Below are 18139 nucleotides of genomic sequence, written 5' to 3'. Positions count from 1 at the left end.
TGTAACAAGAAGTGTTCCACTGTGTTTTAAAGTCCATAACAGACTGGACTAAACCAGGACTGATCCAAGAACCAGGAATGAATGAGGACTCAACTAGGACCAAACCATGTACCACTAGCTAAACCAGGACTAAACTAGGACTGAATTAGGACTGAAAACAGCACTAAAAACAGGACTAAAATAGGACTAAAGCGGGACTGAACCAGGCCTCAACCGGAACTAAAAGAACTAAAACAGGACTAAAACAGAAGTAAAAAAGGGAATAAAGGGGGACTAAAGCAGGACAGAAGCTGGTTTGAACTACGTCTGGCTAATCCAAGACTGTACAATAGGACTGAATAAGGACAAAGCAGATGATCAAAGTAACAACACAGAAATGGGACTGAACGAGGACTAAACCAGGACTGTACCAAGACTGAGCCAGGACTGAAATAGCACTGAACAAAGCGGATGCTCAAAGTGACATGGATAAGTCAAGTTACAGTTTCAAAAATATAAAATATTCTGCCAAGTTCTCCAAAGATATATAAAAGCTTGAACAAATACTAGTCCATATTTTGTCTCAGATCTGCTCCAACCTTGTCTGCTCCACTGGGAGTGTTCTGACCTTTACCATCACTAAGGAGGCCCCCCTCACAGCTTTATCTGTACTGTTATCTCAGATTTATGGGGTTCATTAAAAGGAGCTATAATCTTATAACTGATACTTAGCATCACACCCCCAAGGAATGTTGATGATATCAGGTGCAAACTGTAGGTATGCTTTGTCTGAGGCTTTGTTAGACTTTAGTGTGAGCTTTAGTTTAACACAATTTGACCAGAGAGAACAGACTCAGCTGGAACTACAACAGGTGAGCTGATTTGTGCTGTTAAACAAGTCCCTCTAAAAGGAACAAAGACAAAGGGACCTACAAAGACATGATATTTAATGTTCAAACTGAAACTTTGTTTTTATGCAAATATTCACTCATTTTCAATTTGATGTCTGCAACATGTTCCAATAAAGGTGGGACAGGGGCATGTTTACCACTGTTATACAATACCTTTCTTTTTAACAACAATCAAGTGTTTAGGAACTGAGGACACTAACTGTTGAAGCTTTGCAGGAGGAATCCTTTCCCATTCTTGCTGAATGTACAACTTCAGTTGCTCAGCTGTCCAGGTTTATAATGTGCCACACATTTTCAATGGGAGACAGGTCTGGACTGCAGGCAGGCCAGTCTAGTACCTGCACTCTTACTACGAAGCCAGGCTGTTGTAACACATGCAGAATGTGACTTGGCATTGTCTTGCTGAAATAAGCAGGGATGTTCCTGAAAAAGACAGTGCTTGGAGGGCAGCGTATGTTGCTCCAAAATCTGTATGTACCTTTCAGCATTAATGGCGCCTTAACAGATTTGCAAATAACCCGTGCCATGGGTACTAACACACCCCCATACCATCACAGATGCTGGCTTTTGAACTTTGCGCTGATAACAATGCGGATGGTCCTTTTCCTCTTTGGCCGCAGGACACGACGTCCATGATTTCCAAAAACAATTTGAAATGTGTATTCATCAAACCACAGCACACTTTTCCACTTTGTGTCAGTCCATCTCAGGTGAGCCCGGGCCCAGAAAAGCCAACAGCGTTTCTGGGTGTTGATGATATATGGCTTTCACTTTGCATGGTACAGTTTTAAGTTGCTCTTGGAGATGTAGCGACAAACTGTGTTAACTGACAATGGTTTCCTGAAGTGTGAGCCCATGTGGTAATATTCGTCACACATTCATATCTGTTTTTAATACAGTATCGTCTGAGGGATCGAAGGTCATGGGCATTCAATGTTGATTTTCGGGCTTGTCACTTGCGTGCAGGAATTTCTCCAGATTCCCTGAATCTTTTGATGATATTATGGACCGTAGATGATGAAATCCCCAAATTCCTTGCAATTGTACATTGAGAAACGTTCTTAGACTGTTGGACCATTTCCTCAGCCAGTTGTTCACAAAGTGGTGAACTTCACCCCATTCTTGCTTGTGAATGACTGAGGCCTTTGGGGATGCTCTTTTTATATCCAATCATGACACTCGCCTGTTTCCAATGAACCTGTTCACCTGTGGAATGTTCCAAACAAGTGTATTTTAAGCATTCCCCATTCTTTTGTTGCCCCTGTCCCAGCTTTGAAACGTGTTGCAGGTATTAAACTGAAAATGAGTGAATATTTGCATAAAAACAAGAAAGTTTATCAGTTTGAACTTTAAATATCATGTCTTTGTAGTTTATTCAGTTCAATATAGGTTGAAAAGGATTTGCAAATCATTGTATTTTTTTTTTTTTTAAGTTTTACACAGCGTCCCAACTTCATTGGAATTGGGGTTGTAAAAAATCATGTTCAATATAATGATTGTTGCCACATCGTAAAAACGTCCTTCAGTAGAGAGGGTATTTTACATCTATGGGGTATTAAACTGTTGTGTACAGTTTTGTATCATGCTTTTGTATATTTGTGGAGAATTGTCATGTGAGAGCATGGGTGACATAGGCTTGAGGGCTGAGCATTGGACAGAATCTCACAGCCAACCATAAGGAGGGTTTGAATAGGGCTTGCCAACAACATGCATGGATGAGGTCTAAAACCTCTTTAGGCATGTTTTTGATGATAGAACAACGTTATAATTGTTTAATAGCAATTCTTCAAATTGTGAGCCAAAAATATGATACATTTTAGTTTGAATACCATTTTTGCCTTATATGTAAATAATCAAATGTCATTACATCAGGAGTGGTACTAGAGTAACACAGACAGTTTCTTCCCTTGTGTGAGTAATAATGTGAGTGGTAGAAGTCTGGGGTCAGGTGCCTGAGGCCACACTCTGTAGGGCCTCACTGTAAGGGCCTGTGCTTGGATCTGTCCTCTCCATTTTCCTACTCTATTGTCCATTGTCCTGTGCAGAAATCTGTCGGCTCAGAGCGGAAAACGTGACAACCAGCTATGGCGTTACAGGAAATCCTCACTGATATCACTTCCTGTGGCCTGGCTGAGTTCAGTGATGGTCTGACGACAGGCTCATGACAGGCCAGTGATGGATGAGGGGGAGAGGTGGGAAGGGGGTGGAGGATGTTTTAGGGGCGACGGGGCAGGGCAGACAGTCAGACAGCGGGCCCGTTTTCGACCTCAGTGGTACTAAATTCAGGTCCATTTGCTTTACTTTTTGGTTGGCCTTGTTCACGTGAGAGTCATCAGCTGACAAAAGAGCTTATATCCATGACAGCGCATTTCAAGCAGACAGAGGCTATGCATGCATGTGCTCGATTCCCTATAGTGATACATGGCGGGCTTTTCTTTCACCAGTGGCTGAGTGTTATTCCCCTGCACTTTTCTGAGTGTCCAAAACAAAGTAAAGCCAACCACGCCCTCAACAAACTCTGGGCCAAACTTGGCCAAAATATTCTGTGTGTACCATCTCACCAGTCCTAATGGGCCAAAATATCCCAGACATTTGTTTCCCAGAGACAGGATAATCTGATCACTGTGTGTTACCGTGGTGTGTAGACATGATGTTTTCTTTTCTTTTCAAATGGACCATGGAGGTTTGGAGCCCCAAAGAAGAATGCAACTAAAACAGGAGCAGTGGGATGGAGAGGAGAGAGAAGAGAGAGAAAGAGAGATGGACAGGAGTCTCCCACATACAAAGACCGCAAAGACTGGAATGTGTCACTTAAGGTTACAGAGAAGACAGAATATGTGGTTTCTACATCTATAATGCAATAGGCCTTCCATGGACACTATTTTTCATATTTAATAATCTGGTTAGCAGTGTAGTGATGACAATTTCTCTGACAAGTTATTAAAGCTACACTGCGTAACTTTTCTGATGGGCTCACCACCTCCATACAGATTTGAACTTTTGCACAATAAGACAGGAAAATATGTTCAGCCATGATTTTCTTATGACTATTCAAATTGCATTTTCCATTTATTTTTATCCCCCATTTCATTTATCTTTATTTATACAGGGAGAGTCCAATGAGAGTACTGTACTCTCTTTTTCATGAGTACCCTGTTTAGACAAAACAAGCAAAACAATAATGTCTGTCCATTCAAAGGTCCTATATTACGTAAAATTGATTCTTATGAGCTTTAAGCCATGTAAGAATGCCGTTACCTCCTTAAAAACATACCTGGAGTTGTGTTTTGTTTCATTCACACGTGTAATCTTTAATTATTAGTCTGTCTTTATCTTCAAAGCCCAAAATGCCCTGTTCCACCTTGTAATGTCACGAAGAGGTAGTTTTCAAGTCAAGTTAATGGCTACCTTTTACCTTTTGTCCAGCAAAGATTGGAAATTCCAGGGCTGAAATTATACAAATGATTCTAGTGAAAGTGTATGGATTTTAAAAACACAGTGGAGTATTTCCTGTATCACCACATGACATCACAAGAGGGAACAGAGTGTTTTCAGTCTGAGAGAAGGACTCATTTTAAATATGCAAGATTTGTGTATTGAACATGAATAAATTAAGCGAAACAACTTCAGGTATGTGTTTGATGAGAAAACAACATTATAACACTTTTAAATAATTAAAAACAGAAACAAGTGTGAATATAAATGTTTATCATCAGATTATTAAAGTGCATTAGTGACACCAGTGTATCCAGTTTTGCATGTCTTGAAATGTATTCTATTTTTGGGAAGCAAAATAACCAAGAGCTGATTTTCCCCATTTCTGTTCTAGTTTAGTTCTAGGTTTTAGAAGTACAGAGTCATGAGATTTAATATTAAAAGTTCCCATATCAAAGTTGAGCAAATAAATCAGATATTCAGGCACTCTATCAAGTAATCTCACATTTTATACCATAAATTTCGGACAATAAGCCACTATTTTTTCCCCACACGTTGAACCCTGAGGCCTATATAACGGTGCAACTAATTTATAGATTTTTACTGGCAAACAGCCATTGGGGGGCACTCTCTAGCTGTAAACGCAAAGGTGAGACAGACATGGAGAAAGATTATGCACTACAGAATACATTAGTTTTGATTTTGAACTTATTTTGCGCATTATGTACGCACCCTCATCATGGAAAACACAAAGAAATGCATATGATGCAGCTTTTAAGTTAAATGCAATCAATCTGGCATCAAAGAAGGAAATAGAGCCACTGCATGTAAATTTGGCATCAATGAATCGATGGTGTGCAATGGTGTGTGAAGAGAACGTCAATGTAAAAAGACAAAAGCTTTCAGAGGAAATAAAAGCAGATGGCCCATGTTGGTGCAGTTTTATTTTCTAAACATGCAGGTATGTTCATCTCGTGTTGATGGCATGTTGGTGCCATACTGATGATTTTCAGGCACAGGTTAAAAAGAAAGCATGTCTTAAATTAAAACAAAAACAACAACAACAAAAAAAATCTGTGTACTGTCTTTCTGTGTAAATAGTTCATGTTATGACATAAAAACCTGCAGCTTATATTCAAGTGCGCTTATATCTGCACAAAATTGATTTTCTTTTAAAATTTAGCTGGTGTGGCTTGCAGTCAGGTGCGCTCAATAGTTCGAAATTTATGGTAAATATATTTTAGACAGTGTTGTTCTCTTGTGACAGATAGCGATGGCCAACCTACTTTATAGAGTGTACAGTGATGGGTTTTGCACTCTGAAGCACTCACCTGGGCCCTGACCCCTTTGAGACTGTCCACTGCCTGGTCTGCTGATCTGCATCCGTCCTCCGAGCCTACAGAAACACACAACAGACAAATTCACTTTATTATGAGAAATCAATACAGGGTTTATGGAAAGTCCTGGTTTAGTTCTGGGATAGTCTTTTTAGATCTGGTTTAGTGTTTACATTTATGGTCCCATATAGCCTTTAAGTTTTGGAGCTGCCTCATCAAAAACATGCCTGAAAAATTTTAGATGTCATCCATGCATTTGAACCCTCCTTATGCTGTGTCTATGTGCCTGTCTGGAGGATTTGCCTTTGCCCAGAACTGTACAAGGTGACATTTATGGAGTATATACACCTTCATAAATACACTAAAGCTACTCTTTTCAACCTGGTCTGCCTTTGTTCCCAAAGAGATCCAAGAGCACTCACTGACCGCAACAGACACCCTGAACGCACATCCAGTATTTTTCTCTAACACGTGTCATGGCCGCACTCAGTGCCCGCCCTCAAATGCTAAGGCATCCAACTCATTTTTGATGGCATGGTCTAAAAGCAGCTTTACAATTACCAGGACGATTCTGTCCAATAATCAGCTCACAAGCCTATGTAACCCATGCTTCCACACAGCTTCTGTCAGGTATTAATTGCAAAGACATATATTTAGATCACTATGTTATATTTTATTGTTTTGAAAATTGCTATGCTCCCTGCACTTAGTCACTTCCCTTTCAGAGCGCTATAACAACACGATCATTGTGCATTTTGTATGATGCTCTTGCATATTTATGAAAATTTGCTGTGCAGGAGCATGGGTGATGTAGCGTTGTGGGCTGAGCTCTGTACAGAATTGTACTGCTAAGCATAGAGCTCAAATAGGACCCAGGAGAGATTGCTAGATTACTCAAACATTCCCTCAGTTTTTGAGTAAATGTTGGACAGTTTTTGGGACAATGCTGTAACATGGTAGAAAGAGCCAAAAGGGGATGTAAATTAATAAGTTCAGTCATTTTAGTTTTATCCTATTCATTAAAACAATTAAACCGCCTTCACTTATATTTCTGTAGGTATGTAATCTAATTTAATTAGAATGAGATTTCTTTACAATGGCAACTGTTTAATTGCGCCATATCTCTGCTTTGCAAGTAAGAAAGTTAGGAATAAACCTGTTTTATAATAACACTCAAATTCACATTTTTTCTAAATCTTGATTATTAAAAACACAAATTAATTAAATTAACTCAATGAATTCAATGAATTGCCCAGCCTTACTTCAGAATCACTGATGTGAGTTTTTGATTGGAGTTTTGGTGGTGATACAATGGGGGGGTGGCAGAGGGGGCTTCAGGAGCAGAGCAACCCCAGGAATGAGAGGAATCCCTAATCCGAGTCATTATCATTCAAGAAACTGCCACATTATCAGTGAGCTGCGCTCTACTGTATGATGTCTGAGGACAGACAGGAGAAGGCATGCTATGGCAAAGGTAGAGGGCTAGACGGAGGTTGTCTCGGTTACTGCAATATCACAGTATTAAGATCAGTCAAAGCATATAAGAAAGAAGAAACCACAGTAACCACATTTAGTATTCTAACTCTGCCCCTTTAAGAAAACTTTTAGCATTTTTATTGTTCGCTCCAAAGCTAACCACTATTGCTACCTCAGGGGTTCAAGCAGATGAGGTTTGTATAGCTTTATAGCTTTTTTTGTTCTGAATGATACAAGAATTTTGAGACGTAATATCTTCCGCATTTGAGAGACACATGCTACAAATTAGCAGCTGTGATTGGACCATCCCATGTTAGGATGGACGTTTGTCACGCTCTATGGTCTGGTTCCAGACCCTTCTGGATTCTAACAGGAAGTAGAAGGGATTGAGTGCTCAGGCAAGGGTGCTGTGAGTAGGGTGCTTAGTGTTTTCACTCCGTGCTGGAATGCTGGTATGATGTGGGTCGGTGCAGTGACTGGGCACTAGGTGTTGTAAGTGGGTACAGGCAGAGGACCTTGCTGTTGCTCCTCTCTGATTTGTCTGATGGCCGCTCGGATCATCTTCCTCTCCTCGTACTCTCCGGCAGAACGCAGCTGAAACAAAGAACTCTTTGTTATTTAAAAAGGTACACTATGAAACTTGTCTGTTGGTTTATTTACAGTTTATAGCATTTGGGACTGAAAATGTAGGCCTACATGATTTCACAATGGTCATTTCAATTATAGGCGTTTCTCTGGGGCCCTTTCATCACATTTTTATAATTTGCTTACATTTGTTGGGGCTCTCTATCCGTTTGTGGGTACACCATTTCATTCAATGATTTTTCTTTAAGTAACTACTTTCTACGTTCTAGATACATATTCAAGACATAAAATATATGAAGCAAGATGTATGGAATTATGCAGCAAATACATTTCAAATTCCTCACAGTATCCATTCTTTGCTTTGTGGACAGCAGTCCAAACCCTTGGCCTTCTCTCAATATGCTTCATGACAAAGACCCTGAAATGGTTTTCACTTCATAGCTGTGCTTTGTCAGGATTCGGTAGTTGAATGTCAAGAGCAGATCAAAGCAAAGAGGGTAGAGCTGCAATGATTTGTTGACGTAATCAAATGCTATATGCTTTTAGCTTCAAAGGAGCCATGTTCACTCACCATCTTTGTTAGCTCCTCGATGTCCCTGATGCCCTGTAGCTTCTGAGAGAGGAGGTCCAGTGCATTACTGCCAGGCCTAAGGGAGAGTTCACATTAAATCAAAACAGAAATCATTTGGAAAGCATCAAAGTATGGCAAATGTGTCCTGTAAGATGAATTACAATAAAACCAAGACTGTCATTTTCTACCACTTTATACTTTCTAAATATTAATAATATTAATTAATCATAATATTTTGAAATTATGGCACTACTACTTAAGTACTATTTCTGGCTACTCTACCCACCTCCTTGTGTCTCCATAAAAGCTGTTAAGCTTGTAGTTTAGGCCTCCACAAACTGAAATCTCTGAAATGTCTCCATGTGCCAGATGCCCTCCCTGCATCTCCATGGGTTCTTATTCTATGTAAAAGCTGCTAACCCTCTACAAATATGTTCTTAAATGCATGGGATTCTAGTCTTAATTTAGCAGTTCAGATTTCAGACTTCTCTCAGATTTTAACTATACATGTTAAAAAAGTGCACTGTTAACTGAAATTCGATTTTAAAAAAGGATGTTGTGAATTCAACCACAACACTTGTCAGAATAGTTATAACTTTTCCAGCCCAAATTTCAGACAGTAGGGATACTGTTTTGGATTGGTGGGTGTTGTGGGTAAAACGGTGCTACTGTCAGGTCAGATACCCAGGTTGGATACCCTACATTCCTGGAGCAGACATGCGCGTGCAAGTGGACAAGGTACGCCCTTTGTTTTCAAAAGTCATCTGAGAGTTGAATGGTTATAGCAGGGGGATGATTATAGCAGCCACCACTCATAATGGGATGCAGAGAAGAAACTGTGTACAGTGAGGCAAATAAGTATTTGAACACAATGTGATTTTGCAAGTCCTCCCACTTAGAAATCATGGAGGGGTCTGAAATTTTCATCTTAGGTGCATGTCCACTGTGAGAGACATAATCTAAAAAAAAATAATCTGGAAATCACATTGCATAACTTTTTTAAATCATTTATTTGTATGTTACTGCTGCAAAAAAGTATATGAACACCTGTCTATCAGCTAGAATTCTGACCCTCAAAGACCTGTTAGTCCACCTTTAAAAAGTCCACTGCCACTCCACTACACGGGAGGAGCTGGTCAATGACCTGAAAAGAGCTGTGACCACCGTTTCCTTTCCAAGGAAGTTAGTAATACACTAAGACGTCATAGTTTAAAATCATGCATGGCATGGAAGGTTCCCCTGCTTAAACCAGCACATGTCCAGGCCCGTCTTAAGTTTACCAATGACCATTTGGATGATCCAGAGGAGTCATAGGAGAAAGTCATGTGGTCAGATGAGACCAAAATAGAACTTTTTGGTCTTAATTCCACTGGCCGTGTTTGGAGGAAGAAGAATGATGAGTACCATCCAAAGAACACCATCCCTACTGTGAAGCATAGGGGTGTAAACATCATGCTTTGGGGTGTTTTTCTGCCCATGGGACAGGACGACTGCACTGTATTAAGGAGAGGATGACCGGGGCCATGTATTGCGAGATTTTGGGGAACGACCTCCTTCCCACAGTTACAGCATTGAAGATGGGTCATGGCTGGGTCTTCCAGCATGACAATGACCCGAAGCACACAGCCAGGATAACCAAGGAGTGGCTCCGTAAGAAGCATATCAAGGTTCTGGAGTGGCCTAGCCAGTCTCCAGACCTAAACCCAATAGAAAATCTTTGGAGGGAGCTCAAACTCTGTTTCTCAGCGACAGCCCAGAAACCTGACTGATTTAGAGAAGATCTGTGTGGAGGAGTGGGCCAAAATCCCACCTGCAGTATGTGCAAACCTGGTGAGAAACAACAGGAAACGTTTGACCTCTGTAATTGCAAACAAAGGCTACTGTACCAAATATTAACATTTATTTTCTCAGGTGTTCAAATACTTATTTGCAGCAGTAACATACAAATACATTTTTTTTTAAATCATACAATGTGATTTCCAATTTTTTTTGGATTATGTCTACCACAGTGGACATGCATGAAAATTTCAGATCCCTCCATGATTTCTAAGTGGGATCCCGGGGTGTTCAAATACTTATTTGCCTCACTGTATGTGCTAAAACCACCAGCTAAATCAGAAACATAGTAAAATTGTTTATCACCTTAAGGATTTTGTTACAACATCATTATATTTAAGAGAAAAAAAAAAAAAAAAAAGAATATTGCTTTTTCTTGTTTAATTTTTTTTCTTACTTCTTGGTTGGATATGGGAAGCAGATATGACATATGCAGAGGTAATTCCAATGTTAAAGGTTTATAAGATTTTGCTTTTAGCTTTTACTAATAACAATTGTAATACTGATTATTCTTAAGTTCAAAAAACAATGGACATGATGGCTCATTTTAAAATTTTGTGTTTTGGTACAAGACAATTATCCAATCAGAAAGCAGAATGAGCCTCACATTTTGTTGCCAGTTACAATACTGAAATCCTGTCTCTGTGTCTGTCTCTCTGTGTGTGTCTGTCTCTGTCTCTGTGTCTCTGTCTCTGTGTGTCCGTCTGTCTCTCTGTGTGTGTCCGTCTGTCTCTCTGTGTCTGACTGTCTGTCTCTCTTCTCTGTGTGTCTGTCTGTCTCTCTGTTTCTCTCTCTGTGTCTGTCTGTCTGTCTCTCTCTGTGTCTCTCTCTGTGTGTCTCTCTGTGTGTCTCTCTGTCTGTCTCTGTGTATGTCTCTCTCTCCGTCTCTGTATGTCTCTGTGTCTCTCTGTCTCTCTCTCCGTCTCTGTATGTCTCTGTGTCTCTCTGTCTCTCTCTCTCTGTCTGTCTCTCTCTGTGTCTCTGTGTCGCTCTCTCTGTGTCTCTGTGTCACTCTCTCTGTGTCTCTGTCTCTGTGTCGGTCTGTCTCTCGCTCTGTGTCGGTCTGTCTCTCGCTCTGTGTCGGTCTGTCTCTCGCTCTGTGTCGGTCTGTCTCTCGCTCTGTGTCGGTCTGTCTCTCGCTCTGTGTCTGTCTGTCTCGCTCTGTGTCTGTCTCGCTCTGTGTCTGTCTCGCTCTGTGTCTGTCTCGCTCTGTGTCTGTCTCGCTCTGTCTGTCTCGCTCTGTGTCTGTCTCGCTCTGTCTGTCTCGCTCTGTGTCTGTCTCTCTCTGTGTCTGTGTCTCTCTGTGTGTCTGTGTCTCTCTGTGTGTCTGTGTCTCTCTGTGTGTCTGTGTCTGTGTGTCTGTCTGTCTCTCTCTCTGTGTCTGTCTGTCTGTGTCTCTGTGTCTGTCTGTGTCTCTGTGTCTGTCTGTCTGTGTCTGTCTGTCTCTCTTTGCCAGTCTCTCTCTCTGTCTGTCTCTCTGTGTCTCTGTCTGGCTGTGTCTCTGTCTGGCTGTGTCTGTGTCTCTGTGTCTGTCTGTGTCTCTGTGTCTGTCTGTCTCTGTGTGTCTGTCTGTCTGTGTCTGCCTGTGTCTCTATCTGTGTGTGTGTCTGTCTGTGTGTCTCTCTGTGTCTGTCTGTCTATGTGCCTGTCTGTCTGTCTGTCTCTGTCTGTCTCTCTGTGTCTGTCTGTCTATGTGCCCGTCTGTCTGTCTCTGTGTCTCTGTCTGTCTCTGTGTCTCTGTGTGTCTGTCTGTCTCTGTGTCTGTCTGTCTCTGTGTCTGTCTGTCTCTGTGTCTGTCTGTCTCTGTGTCTGTCTGTCTCTGTGTCTGTCTGTCTCTGTGTCTGTCTCTGTGTGTCTGTCTCTGTGTGTCTGTCTCTGTGTCTGTCTCTGTGTCTCTGTCTGTCTGTCTGTCGTGTGTCTGTGTGTCTGTCTGTCTGTCTCTGTCTGTGTGTCTGTCTCTGTCTGTGTGTCTGTGTGTCTCTGTCTGTGTGTCTGTCTCTGTCTGTGTGTCTGTCTCTGTCTGTGTGTCTGTCTCTGTCTGTGTGTCTGTGTGTCTGTCTCTGTCTGTGTGTCTGTCTGTGTGTCTGTCTGTGTGTCTGTCTGTGTGTCTGTCTGTGTGTCTGTCTGTGTGTCTGTCTGTGTGTCTGTCTGTGTGTCTGTCTGTGTGTCTGTCTCTGTCTCTCTGTCTGTCTCTCTGTCTGTGTCTCTGTGTGTCTCTGTGTGTCTCTGTGTGTCTCTGTGTGTCTCTGTGTCTGTTGGTGTCTGTCTCCGTCTGTCGGTGTCTGTGTGTCTGTCTGTCTGTGTAGCTGTCTCTGTCTGTGTAGCTGTCTCTGTCTGTGTGTCTCTGTCTGTGTGTCTGTCTGTCTCTGTCTGTCTGTGTCTCTGTCTGTCTGTGTCTCTGTCTGTCTCTGTCTGTCTGTCTCTGTGTGTGTCTGCCTGAGTCTGTCTGTCTGTCTGTCTGTGTCTGTCTGTCTGTGTCTGTGTGTCTCTGTCTGTGTGTCTGTGTCTCTGTCTGTCTGTCTGTGTGTGTCTGTCTGTGTGTCTGTGTCTCTGTCTGTCTGTCTGTGTGTGTCTGTCTGTCTGTGTGTGTCTGTCTGTCTGTGTGTGTCTGTCTGTCTGTGTGTGTCTGTCTGTCTGTGTGTGTGTGTGTGTGTCTGTCTGTGTGTGTCTCTCACTCTCTCACTCTCTCACTCTCTCTCAGCACCCGCAGTCATCATTTTGAAATGGAATTTTCATTGTTGCTGACATAGTAGAGGTATTTTGGCTTTGAACTGTTTTTCACAAACTGCCACTGTAAAACTATGGTGGGATAGTACCTGTGGTCATAATTTATAAAAAACTTAAATCAAATGCACTTTATGTATGTACTACACAGTGAATAATGGTGTGGGTCCCTGAAATGCAGCCATGATAAATTGGAGACTGGCAACTGTGCTTTTAGATGTTGCTCAAATTGGAGTCAACTGAATAGGAGAAGATTGGATCACTGCCAGTTTATTTAAGTTATTTAGTTGAGCACAAGTTCAAGTTCAGTTTGGGTAAATAAACATGGCTCACTGATCACACTTGTTTGTTTACATGGTTTGACTGCTGTTAAATACTCCAATCCTGACTTGAACTTGAACAAATTAACTACCGGTATATGCATCTGTCCAGTACCGAACTAGAGCCAAAACTAGAGCCAGAACTAAAGCCAAACTAAAGAGAAAAAAACTAGCGGTTGTTGTTAGGTGGCAGAGTAGTTAACCTTTCTACCTGTCATCATTCAAACCCAAGTTATGGCATATTAAAGAGCTGATATTGTGTAAATTTAACTGATACTTTAATATGTCCCATCGCATGCTTATCTTCATGGAAATGTTATTGCGTTGACTGGAATGTTCCACAGTAGCTGTTTAAAAGCAGGGGTATTAGCTTCTATGGGATATTAATTTCTAACACATAACATATTTAGATTACCGTGTTACAATTTATCATTTTTAAAATGCTATATTCACATAATTAACATTACCCGTATTAACATGTTTTATAAGTTGTTTCGGTTTTGATGGTTTGTGTCTCCCTTCCCTTTGGTCCCGCGCGTGTGCAATTGCGCACTGCTGACACGGTCTCCGCGCACAGAAAATCTGTGCTGCGCACAAAAAAATCGAACCGGAGTTGAAAATAAAATAAACACACAACAATTCATTCTGCGCTATTTTTCAATATGAGTCAGTGAGTGTGACCGGTGAGTAGCTGCGCCAGCCAAATATGTGATTCACATACATATTTGCGCAGCTTATCAACGTCATTGACAGGCGTCCTCATGTGCCGCTATCAGGGTTTTAGCCGATGTGGCCAATGTGGCCGATGTGGAGTGAAGACTCGCTAATGACTCTAAGTGCTGTTTAACCCCTTAATGTTCCGACGGCCCGCCCTTGGGCGCACTGTTACGCACTGTTTTGTAGCAGTTTTGCGTTTTAAACATGACGAAACGGACAAAACAAAGGAAGTAGGACACTGTGGATGTTTGTACAAGTTAAACTAGAGGCATCTCGGACCCGGAGCGGTTCGTGGAACCGAGTGAAGATCTCATGGTGGACTGAGGACAGAGGACCTTATGATTTGATGGACTGGATGCTGTTCCTGATCGGTAAGCGTGGTTTATTCTGCTATTGAATTAATTGTGGGTCAAATATATCATGTGTAATCATTAGCATTAGCAATCATCACGCATACACCACTTGGGTGAAGTGTCTTGCCTAAGGACACAATGACAGAACTAAGGACATAATGACAGAACTAAGGACACAATGACAGAAGTTGGTCCGAGCGGGACTCGATCCTCCAACCTCTAACCACTGAGCCACTGTCACAGAATGACTGTCACACATCATGTACAGTGTGTGTTCTTAGTAAAAAAAACACACACACTTCAAAATGTAAACAAACACACACTGGAAACTGTTTGCAGTGTGTGGTTTGTAAATATAGATTTTGACCCATACCATTCGGTTTGACTAGATTTTATATACAAATATACATTTTATATTGTGTTTTGATATGATATATAAATGTACAGTAATAGAGCAGCTGGATGTGCAGATGCAGATTCCTCTCAGTGTGTATCGGTCATTGAATACTGTCACTAGTTTATGAGTTGTAAAAATCAAATGATTGTGTCATATACTGAAAAAGACTTACCGGACTGTCTCCCAGACCACAGTAGGACAATCTCACTCAGTGCACAGCAAAAGATTCTCACAATGGCTTATACTCATAATACAAGTCAGAGCTTTATAATAAAAATGTTAAGTGTGTTTTCAACATTGGAGTTTACAGTTGGCTTGGTTTGGTTGGAAGCGAGATTTTTGTCATTTTCATTGTATAAGTGGACTAAAGAACTTAAAAGTCTTATAACAGAAATGTAAATGCGGTAATTTGATTCTTTTAATAAACCATTTGGATGGATGCGATGCCAGCATGACCACAGTGCGCACGTCTGATGTTGCTCACAGTGGTCCATAGGACCGCTCAGGGAGTTTGTGTTTGCTCAGACTCGTGAAAAATTAGAGGGAACATTGGTCCCCACATTAAGTCACTCCCCATTCAGAGCATTATCTAAGAAAATATTGACGATAAATGATAATATTGAAACTAATTTATCTCTGACTTAATGAAACACTTTAGTAGTTCTTTTGGATGAGTCAAAAGTTATTGAACCCTCTACAGCTCAAATCTCATCATTGCACAAAAAATAACATCTCCCCACTAGTATAAAGAAAAAGGAACCAGGATACATATTGACCCCCAAAAATTGTTCCATCTGTCATAAGTCCATATAGTAATTATCATGACAAGCCTAAATTAACCTACTGCACATCGTATCAGGTTTGTCAAGTTGTTGTGTGCAGTTTTGTATCATGTTTTTGTTTATTTTTGAAGAATTATCATGTGGGAGCATGGATGAAGTAGGCTTGTGGGCCGAGCACTGCACAGAATCTTACAGCTAACTATAAGGAGGATTAGAATAGGGCCTGGAAGAGATCACTAAATTACTCAAACATGCATGGATGACATCTAAAACCTCTTCAGACATGTTTTGACGAGGGAACATGTGAGAAAGCTTTAAAATAAAGATTTTGCATAATATCCCCTCTTTAAAGTACGCATTATAGAACCATTCAATATTGAGGTTAAAGTGAACAGCAGCTGGCTGATGCTAAACTCTCTGTAATAAACCACAGTTCCATGAGCTCAGACACAGTGTGGGACTGCACAGGCTACACATGCTTTTCAGTTTACTCTCCATGATTTCCTCAAACCTGTCATCTGGGCCCTTGTGTCACAGGGGCCAGATGACAGGTTTGAGGAAATCATGAATAGACCCACTCCTGCACCAGTCACTTCCTGTCTGTGTGTCTCTACTTCCTGTGCTACAGAGGGAGGACAGTGGAATGTGTTCTGTTACCAGTTTGGGAATAGAATAATAATAATTACCATTCTTACAAATATTGTTACTAAATTTTGGATGTAGTCAAAATCCAGTTTCTCATAAAGTAAGGAACATTACTATTTAAGAGAAGACTCAATAGCTGACCTAATGCAGGAATCCCAGGCATTTCAGAACGTGTAGGAGCCTAAACTAATTATGGATGCTTTGCAAAGCATTATTCATATTGGAACACGAACACTAGCACACCACATTCACACATAGGCAAGATGTCTTACCAAAAACCACAACAACAGTCTCGACTGGAATCAAACCATCATACAGACTTTTTTTTGGATTGAAGCGTTTTGTACATTAGAGAAAAGCACATCTTCCCTATTCACAAAACTAGATGTAACAAAAGTTTGATTTCTCCGCTTGCTCTGCTGTTGTGAGACTTCAACCAATCAGATTCAAATATTCTTCATGATGCTCAGCAAGAGTAGTTCCAGATTGATATGTGTAGCGCTGTGAGTTGATTTGTCAATCTGCCGTGAGCCAGGTAACATTACAACCTTGTAAAATGTTATCTATTTCCGGTCATCTTGCAGGCCCGCGTTTTGCCGTGTTTTGTGCCTGAGGAAGTGGAGCTCACATGTGCTGCTGGACTTTCTCCCTGTGGTTCTCCCTGTGGTTCTCCTTGTCCTCCTGAGGGGGTGCTCTGGTGGGTCTGAACCTCTTGGAGGCTAGGGCAGCCTCCATGTCCTGGATCTCCCTCCTCCTCAGTTCACGTATGGCTGAGCGGATCAGCCGTCGCTCGTCTAGGTCTGTGGTCCCATCCAGCTGCAGAGGCCAAAAGGGGACATGTTATAGAGTCATAGTAATATCATACCTAGCAATAATATTCTATGCAATAATACTGCCAATATCAACATTCCTTCAGTATTACTGTATAACTTTATGGCATTAAATCTATATCTCCATGGCATCTCCATGACTTTGTGGAGATATAGATTTTATGGCATATAGTCCAAAGTATGACAGTAGTGTAGTATGACTATAGTACTACACTACAGGTGACATGCCACCACCATGTTATCATCAAGTGGTGTGGCTTTAAAATTTTAGATGCTTCTTAATAAAAGGGCAAGCTTAATTTCAGAATATACAGGATTATTGAAACATGTGTAAATGTAACTAAGCATAACTCCAGGTATAATGTGGGCACTGCAACTTTTGAGCTGTTTTCAGCAAAGTTTTCGTGTCGATTTGAATCAGGCAGACACGGCATACTTCCTCCTGTCATTTTTTGGTGCAGTGTTTTTATCTTTAAGTGCACCGCTTCACAGGTAGAATGTGTCCTGAGAGGGTTTTCTTGTTGAACTCTTAATTATATGTGCGTGTGCATGTGTGTGAGGGTACAACTAAAATAAACCAAAGTGTGCCTGAGATGAGTGACTCCTCTTAGAGCTGTCTGCCTTATTTAGCTGTGGGCAGCCTGTGAATGGATCAAGAGATTTCCCTGTTAAACATATGGTCAATATTGTTCCAGAAGGCGTGTCCAGTGTACAAAAGAGATCCACAGATCCACATTTGTTTTTTTGGACACCTATAATTTAACAAATGATGTACGATATGTTTTAAAGAAGACATATTGTGCTTGTGTCCACTATATAGTTATAATTTCTGACATCCGTGGATCATTATGTTGCACATTTTAAATCAGAATATTCATCTAAAATGACTTAATAAGGTCCGCAGACTTCCGTGTTAGAAAACTGTAGGAGCAGACGTCATTGTAAATGTCATCACAACAAAGCACCGCATGCTGTTGGATGCTCTGATGGATAGCTGCACACACACACTAGCAAGCAGCAGATTTTTTTTTCATTTGTAACAAAATGACTATGCGATGGCGCCATGTATCACTGATTAAGAAAATAAAATTGGAGAACAAAATAAATAGAGAGCAGCTTAAGAGTAAAGTTAACCTTTAATACTTTGTTACCCATCTGTCACTGTCACAGTCTGTCACCACTTAATGTCAGCTATTTTTGCAGTGGTCCAAAGTTATTCCTTATGCATTCTGAGCATCCGA

At 41.0% G+C, this 18139-nt stretch overlaps 1 protein-coding gene across 3 annotated transcripts in view; it reads right to left on the bottom strand.

The window, feature by feature from the left end:
* The window catches only part of smtnb (smoothelin b), a 153891-nt gene that overhangs the window by 84688 nt on the left and 51064 nt on the right, over positions 1 to 18139 (bottom strand). For all 3 annotated transcript variants that reach the window (XM_055224058.1, XM_055224059.1, XM_055224060.1), the window contains exons 2-5: positions 16697 to 16884; positions 8295 to 8370; positions 7654 to 7732; positions 5657 to 5721 (exon numbers count right to left, since the gene is read on the bottom strand). In XM_055224058.1, coding sequence (XP_055080033.1) covers positions 5657 to 5721; positions 7654 to 7732; positions 8295 to 8370; positions 16697 to 16884 — 408 coding nt within the window. The remainder of the gene's footprint in view (positions 1 to 5656; positions 5722 to 7653; positions 7733 to 8294; positions 8371 to 16696; positions 16885 to 18139) is intronic.

The sequence above is a fragment of the Periophthalmus magnuspinnatus genome, chromosome 9 (assembly GCF_009829125.3).
Source record: "Periophthalmus magnuspinnatus isolate fPerMag1 chromosome 9, fPerMag1.2.pri, whole genome shotgun sequence".
Classification (NCBI taxonomy): domain Eukaryota; kingdom Metazoa; phylum Chordata; class Actinopteri; order Gobiiformes; family Gobiidae; genus Periophthalmus; species Periophthalmus magnuspinnatus.
The sequence above is the reverse complement of the archived record's forward strand: the minus strand, read 5'-3'. Positions and strand labels throughout refer to the sequence as shown.